Raw genomic sequence first — 8371 nt, forward strand, 5'->3', positions numbered from 1 at the left:
AAAATGCACATGTGAACCGATGTTACCGGGAGGACACAAGCATCCTGACCGCAGCAGTGCTCCTTCTGACAAGCTTCATCACTCCATCTGTGGCCTTCTCTGCACTTACACGATTTGTTGGAGGTGTCATTCTGCGTACTGCACTCTTATTAGGGGAGACAAAAACATAATAAAGTAAAATAAGAAAAGACAAGATGCAATAATTGAATAATTTGGATTAAATCAGACTTCAGAATCTATTTCTGTTTTACCTGTTGTAATTTTAACATCCTCAATGTTCAGCTTGTCATCACTCACTGAAAAGTTTAGTTTTCCAGTGATATATTTCAGGGCACTTTTGTCTATTGTCATTTTAGCATAATACATTTGGGTTGAGCGAGCTGAAACATACAGAAGAGACAGTGAAACCTTAGAAACACTATGATGCTTAAGGAAAAGGACCGACCCTGTCACACCTTGCATTTCTGTAGCATATGAGGAGCCACATCTCAAATGGAAACTGATATATCAGGATATGTTTTTGAGTTAAAGTAAAGCAAGATTTCACATTTTTTTGCACTAAATTACCTGGCAATTGATGCAAAATACTGTATATACCAAACACATGCAGCATGTGACGCCCTGATAACACTGCTTCTCTAATGTTAAAGGAATAGTACACCCAAAACATGATTAGCCTTCATTTTCTACTCACCCCCATGCTGAACAACACTCTGGAGTACTTTTTTGATATCTCAAATGCATCTGGAGATCTGGGAGGCTTCTTGCTGTCTGCTGACATTCAAATAATGGAGGTCTATGGTGCCCGAGGCAGAAAGGTCCATAAAAGTCCACAAAAAACGTGTCAATATTCCTCCATACTGCTCGTCCAATGTATTCCAAGTGTCCTGAGTGGGTAGCGTCCATAATTTACTCGAAACAAAGTCATTTAGAATGTTTTTAGAGCATAAACAGTAGTGTATAGGATTTCCTAAAAGCGCGTTCACGAGTCTACGGAAACCGCGGCAGACCAAACCAGATGAAAGTGCGCATTCAGCTCGGCAAAGAACTCATGCTCTTCCTCAACACTGAAGTCCTCAGACATTTTTCTTTCGTTGTTTCTTTCTTTGCACAGGTAAACAGCACATTTCTTCTTCTATGCTTGTATTATCGGCAGAGCAGACGCTGAATGCGCACTTTCATCTGGTTTGGTCTGCCGCGGTTTCCATAGAGTCGTGAACGCGCTTTCAGGAAATCCTATACACTACTGTTTATGCTCTAAAAACATTCTAAATGACTTCGTTTCGAGTAAATTATGGACGCTACCCACTCAGGACACTTGGAATACATTGGACGAGCAGTATGGAGGAATATTTACACGTTTTTTGTGGACTTTTATGGACCTTTCTGCCTCGGGCGCCATAGACCTCCATTATTTGAATGTCAGCAGACAGAAAGAAGCCTCCCAGATCTCCAGATGCTTTTGAGATATCAAAAAAGTACTCCAGAGTGTTGTTCAGCATGGGGGTGAGTAGAAAATGAAGGCTAATCATGTTTTGGGTGTACTATTCCTTTAAGCTACACAGTCTGCACTGATTTGAATTCACTCACCTCAGCACGCCAAATGCCTCATGTACCTGCAAAAGCACTGCGGCTGGACCTCCTGTCTGATTAATTCAACTACAAGCTATTTAACCGCCTGTTGGGCTGTCTATAGAGCGGAGGTCTTCAACAGGGGGTCCGCGGTGGTACTGCATGGGGGTCGTGAAAGTTTTAGTTGATTAGAATTTTGTTTATATTCCCCACTACAATTTTTTTTTTCCACTAATTGAAATATTGAAATGTCTTTAAATACACTTTAACGTGAATTCAACAGACTGTAGTAAACAGATAAATGGAGGCAGAAGATGTCTTTCAGTCATCAATGCTCACATTCAGCGACACACAGGAGCTCTTTCAAGCTGGGGACCGTTTCATTCACAACACCTGTCCCTTCAACCAGGAATCAGAAATACTTTAATAATCCCAGGGAGGGATTACTTTAGTTACATTACTCCATCTGTAATAGAGTGACTGTAGGACCAGTTTGATATAATACAATTTCATACAATATATATAATTAGGGGGTCCCTGCTCCATCTTGTCATCATTTTGGGGGTCCATGGCCTGGAAAACATTGAAGACCCCTGTTATAGAGAATAGAAATTTCCTCCTACGATGGTCTGGTGATGATTAAATGGGAAACAATACATTAAATAAAGTGAGGCCCTTATTCCTGCAATGTTTGTTCACCTTATTTCCTCTCATTTTATCCAAATTCACACACTAGACAGAAGGTGGACACAATGTAATGCTACTTTACATGCTGATTATTTAACACAGCAGCAAATGTAGAATGATGTGACAGTCGCATAAAAGGTTTCATCTTTACCTGCTTCTGCAGCCTGTAAAGAAAAAAAAAATATTAAAATGTATTCAGTTTTCAGTCTGATTTTTAGTACATTTTAATAGACGATGACAAACCTGATTGATGCTTAGAGTCACCATTATGAGAAACATGAAGATCCGCATTTTGCTCCTGCAATAAAGCAGTAAAAACGAGAATTTCAAAGTTTGAATCGAATCACTACATTGATAAAAAAAAATTTAAATAAAAAAAAAAAACAAGCACTAGCCTTCCAGTGTTCTGATACTAGTTTAAGCAGGTATAGCAAACACATGGACTATATTGTAGCAGTGTACTGATCTGTTGGCCTTGAGGATAGATTAGATAATTTATTGCATGTTAGGCTCAGAATTAAAGGTGGTGTTTGGAAAAAGGGGTTTACCTTTTTTTTCTGTAGAAACAGAGCGATGAATCTATTGGGACTAAAAAAACCTCTGACTTGGAATCTTCTTGTTAATTGTAGAACTGCAAGCACTTCACTACAATCTTAGATAAGTGGAAGACGATGTCATCTTTAAACCCTGCTCTATATATGCAGCCAGATAGTAGAATTTTTTGTTCAATCATTGAACACAGTAGGAACGCCACATAGATCGCATACAAAACTGAAACATGCTTTTAAAAATCTAATTTCAAATAGGCTTTAAAGCGTTATTTTGTGCCAAACAGTTAAAGTGATGCATTTGTAATAAATATGTTTTTACATGTTTGGCTTATTTTTTTTTTTTTAAATAAAAAACTTGCTGAAGATTAAACTAAAAAAGGAGTTGATTCCAAACTATTTATTTATTTTACAGCACTGGTGGCTTGTTTTTCTGACAGGAAAACAGGGTATGAGAGGGGGGGGGGGACATGTGGCAAAGGACCACAGGCCAGATTTGAACCCGGGTCGGCTGCGTCAAAGACTAAGGCCTCCATATATGGGTCCTGCGCTCTAACTGCTGACTTGATAGCCTTTAAATCACACAATGGTAAATATCTCATTCCTAAAAAACCCAACACCTGAGCATACACAACATATGTATAAACTAAAGCTTATGGGTTTTCTGTTCTACAGAAATTATTCTAGAAGGTGTTTCTGATCCATGAACATTTGTTAAAGCAGAAAAAAGCAAACTCAACATCTAAACTCTTTTAAGGCAATTACAGTACAGAGATATTGTTTGCCATATAATTTAGTGCTGTAATTCCTTTAGTTTCTAAGGTCAAAAGTTGACATTTAAATGTAACACATCACACACGATTAGATCCACTTTTCCTATAAGGCTTATTAAAACCAATTTCAGTGCATAGCATAATCTACACTGTGCTGCTAGTGGAGATTTTTACACACAATTGCAGGGAGTAAGAACATTAGATAGGATATATATGAAAATATCCTGCAAAAATGCTTTTTTTTTTGAATTTCCAACAAAATAAAAGCCATATGTAAAATACTTTAAGAAGGTTTCTATACAAGTGTGGCATTCATGCTGGTAATAGCTGAATAAACGGTGGATGAACTCATAGAAAACAAATTTAAAAAGACAAGTCCCTCCCTCCTGGAGTACCCAGAGAGAACCCACGCATGCACAGGGAGAACATGCAAACTCCATGCAGAAAGACTCTGGGCCGGGAATCAAACCCAGAACCTTCTTGCTGCAAGGCAGCAGTGCTACCCACCGCATCAGAGCAGCCCATTTTTTAGTTGATTTTATTTTATTTTTTTACCGATCACTTCTATAGTTACAAACTGGCCTGTTTGCGTATGCAGTTCCTGGTCAAACTATTCGGCCCCCTTGAACTTTTTGCCACATTTCAGGCCTCAAACATAAAGATATAGAAACGGACTTCTTTGTGGAGAACCAAATAGTGGGACACAATCATGAAGTGGAACAAAATGTATGTGATATTTTTAACTTTTTTAGAAATACACTGAAACATCTGGCATGCAGAATGATTCCACCCGCTATTGCTGCTGTCTCTATCAGTTTTGCACATTGAGAGACTGACTTTTTTGCCCATTCTTCCTGCAAAACAGCTGGAGCTCCATGAGGATACATTTATTTGTGAACCATTCCATAGTACATTTGGATCATTGTCTTGTTGGAAGATAATTCTCCACTCCAGTCTCAGGTCTTTTGCAGACCCCAACAGGTTTTCTTCTAGAATGCTTCTGTCTTTGGCTCCGTCCATCTTCCCATCAATTTTAATCACCTCCCATGTTTCTGCTGAAGAAAAGCAGGCCCAGACCATGATGCTGCCACCACCATGTTAGACAGTGGGTATGGTGTGTTCAGGGTGATGAACTGTGTTGCTTTTACACCAAACCTAATGTTTTGTATTATTTTTCATTTTTCCATCTACACTGGCCTACTTATGGTCCCCCCGCCCCGAAGCACAGTCCAATGCATGCGTCTCAAATGTGAAACAAAATACGAATACGCATTGTGGATTAACCGATCTATCTTCCAGAATCATTGTTCTTCATGAAGCTCTCTGTGCTTTAAACAGACCTTCTTCTTTTGTGATGTTTAATGGTGGTTGGCAAACAATTTAAAAGTGCATTACTGCCACCTACTGTTATGGATTGTGGAAAAAAATGACTGTATACATACAATAAATGTATTTACTTTACTTTACATCTATAATATAACCAATTGTCTAATATAATTACTATTTATTATTAACTATATATTTTATGTTCCGGATGCTCTTGTTCTTCCCTCTATCTCCAACCTATGTTCCTAACTTCTTTGACTCCTAAAACCTTTTCAGCTCCTCTGGAAATTTTTCTCTGTCTCATGTTTGCCTTGGTCTGTTCAGTTGATGACAGACGCCATGAATAAAATGAGTTTCTCTATTGTCGGAGTAATATGAGCCAATAATGGCTTTTCAACAAAATATTAACATGCTGTTTGTCCAGGGGGTCAAACACTTGTTTTTCCTCATCAGATGGTTTCAATTTTAATAAATTCATATGATGTGAATTTCTGGAATTTTCTTTGGGATTCTGTCTTTCACTGTTAGAATGTACATATGATTAAAATGATAGATTGTTGCATTCTTTGTAAGTTGGTAAACCTGCAAAATGAGCAAGGGGTCAAATACTTATTTCTCCCACTGTACCTTAATCTGAGCTTGATTAATTTCTCCTGTCCTTTGTCCTCAAACTTTCTTCACCGCTTCTGCGTAGCTTATAATTTTTGTTGTCTCAACCTGTTTTATTTCCACTGCTTTCCACAGTTGCAGCACCTTTCTTCAGTTTCTTCCGTGCACTTTTCAATTCTGTGTTCACTGCATTTTGAACTCTTCGCTTTCCCCTGCAAACTACTGCCACGTGTCCGTAACGTTGAGACCTGTAGCACCTGAGTGGAGGCGGAATGAACAGCCTAAATGGGAAACTCGTAAAACCTGTTTTAATTATTTCTAGTAGAACCGAGAACTCCATCAGCAGTGACATGCTGTCACCCTTTCCCACTGTATGTTGTTCTAAAGTCTCTTTATCTTGTTGACCTGGCCTATAATAATGTAATTTTTCCAATCGATCTAAATCCTCATTAAGTGGTACTCCTGTTATCACTCCTTTCCCTGTTTTATTCTCTCCTACGACTTTTATATCGATGACCTCTCACTTTCCTAGGTGTTCAACATCCAACGCTTTCATTTTTTTGCTAATTTTTACAAATTATCAGCAGGTTTCCATCTCTCAATTCCTTCACTAATTCGACTTCCCCAATTTTCTTTCCTATTTCCCCGAAAAATCCCAATGGGGCTCAGATGACTGTTTATCTTCAGATGACTGTATATCTTATTTTTATCTCTTCTCTGACAACCTTCCTTTGCACAACTCTTTCTTCTTCATAACCGCTTTCTTCTGATTCCCGTTTATTTCGCTTCTCAAAGCTCCATTTTCCTCTTTTACCTGCTTTATCTCTGTTTTTCCCAATTGAAACTGTTGTCCAGCCTCGCCCCTTCCAAATGCACTGAGACCTCCACCACCTCTGGGACCATCACAGAGCAGGTGCATTTATACGGGGACTTGATTACACACGTGGATTCTATTCATCATCATCAGTCATTAACATTGGATCATTCAGAGATCCTTACTGGACTTCTGGAGAGAGATTGCTGCACTGAAAGTAAAGGGGCCGATTAATTTTGCACACTCTTCAGTTTTTTTTTAAAAACAGTGTAAATTCGGGCGTGCAGGTGAAGCAGTGGTTAGCGTGCACGACCCATGTATGGCGGCCTTATTCCTCGACACGGCCAACCTGGGTTCGAAACTGACCTGTGGTCCTTAGCTGCATGGCTCTCCCCCTTTCCTGTCAGCCTACTGTCAAAAAAACAAGCCACTGGTGCCGCAAAAACTCCAACAAAATCCATTTTAAAAAAGTGTAAAATATCCAATAAATTTCATTCTCTGTCATGATGGTGTCCTGCTAGTTGTTGTTTCTTCACAAAGAATTAAATTTTACATCTTTACGTTTAAAGCCTGAAATGTGGCAAAAGGTCAAAAAGTTTAAGGGATCGAATACCTTCCCTGTTTTAGGAGTCCTGGATGAAACCTCTACATTTAGATCACAACAATGGAAAACATACATAGATAAAATTATTGACTTGAATCGAGTATTGATTAAAGTTCTGGGCTTCTCTAATAAAAGCTGTAAATAAATGACATTAAATTTTTCTATATATGTTCTTCCTGTTAGACTAAAAATCCTATTTAAAATAACCGCAGTGGGTTCAACTTGATTCAAAACAGCAGATTTTTGATAGTAGCAGCTGTAAGAGGTTTTTTTCTTCGAAGAATCCCCAAAACCCACATCATTAATACATCAAAACGACTTTTCTAAAACTTCTGTTTTCATTATTTTCATCTGTAAAGTAATAAAATGTGAAGATAACCCTTGAGAAAATGCATAATTCCGGCATTACTCACCTATTTTTCATCTTTGTTGAGGCACATTAGTCAACAGCAGCAAACTTGCCAAAAGACGGCCGTCCAACAAGCAAGCCAGTTTTCCCATCAGTTTTATTGCTCACATGCAAAGTGGAATGGCTCCAATTTGGCAGCCAAATCAGATGACCGTCCACTCTTGGCGTTATCTCCTCATCTTGATGGAACTCGAACTGTTATGGAACAAAGTTTTTGCAATTCCATGTGCTTTTTATTCAAAAATAAAAATAATACTCCTCTTATTAATACTTTTCTTTTATGTTCAAATATGATGTATAGGTGATATAACGCTTAGATTAAAATATCTTAGACTTTAAACACATTAAAACCTAAAATAAAGATTATTTTGTGTTGAAACAAAACTTACTTTGTTCTTTTTCTTTCAAATATATGATTCCTGACGTCTGTCTCGTCAGTACTGCCGACAAATTATTTTATGACTAACTTTATACATGAAAACTAAATAATATTAAAGCATAATAAAATCAGTAGATTACACATAAATGATTCACAAGTTAACTTATTTGCAAATGTTAATTTTTCAAAAATCACATCTTAATTACTTTACATGTAGGATAAAACCTGTTGATACTTCCCGGTAAAGGCAGGTTAGGCTCTGTCTTTCAGAGAAAAGATATACTGTATATATAAAAATAAAAAAAAAGCAGCAGAAAATCAAAGCAAAACTTTAAAAATGCAATAAATATATAAGTCATTCACCCCTGTATCTTTGCTCCTTTTTTTTGCAATTAGGCAAGAAAAAAATTCTCTATATATTTATCCTTTCCAACTAGATATACATGCAGTTGACATACATAAAAACAAAGTGATGATCATTTAGCTTAGCTTTAAGTAATAATCTGCAAAATCACCTTCAGAAGAAGCTTTGGATCAGTGTTTAAAAAGTGCACATCTGCGCTTAGATTGACTTTTTCTATCATATCTTATTTTACCTCTTTTTAACAGTATTATTTTAGTATTTTCCACTGAGTCTGTTCATTTATGAT

At 37.4% G+C, this 8371-nt stretch overlaps 1 protein-coding gene across 1 annotated transcript in view; it reads right to left on the reverse strand.

The window, feature by feature from the left end:
- The window catches only part of adgrf3a (adhesion G protein-coupled receptor F3a), a 35015-nt gene extending 27609 nt beyond the window's left edge, over positions 1-7406 (reverse strand). Inside the window, exons 1-5 of the mRNA XM_038299548.1 lie at positions 7347-7406; positions 2503-2557; positions 2411-2423; positions 252-380; positions 27-145 (exon numbers count right to left, since the gene is read on the reverse strand). Coding sequence (XP_038155476.1) covers positions 27-145; positions 252-380; positions 2411-2423; positions 2503-2557; positions 7347-7357 — 327 coding nt within the window. The 5' untranslated portion in view covers positions 7358-7406. The remainder of the gene's footprint in view (positions 1-26; positions 146-251; positions 381-2410; positions 2424-2502; positions 2558-7346) is intronic.
- Between the last annotated feature and the right edge of the window lie 965 nt (positions 7407-8371).

The sequence above is a fragment of the Cyprinodon tularosa genome, unplaced genomic scaffold (genome assembly GCF_016077235.1).
Source record: "Cyprinodon tularosa strain WSP-4 unplaced genomic scaffold, ASM1607723v1 ctg430, whole genome shotgun sequence".
NCBI classification, from domain to species: domain Eukaryota; kingdom Metazoa; phylum Chordata; class Actinopteri; order Cyprinodontiformes; family Cyprinodontidae; genus Cyprinodon; species Cyprinodon tularosa.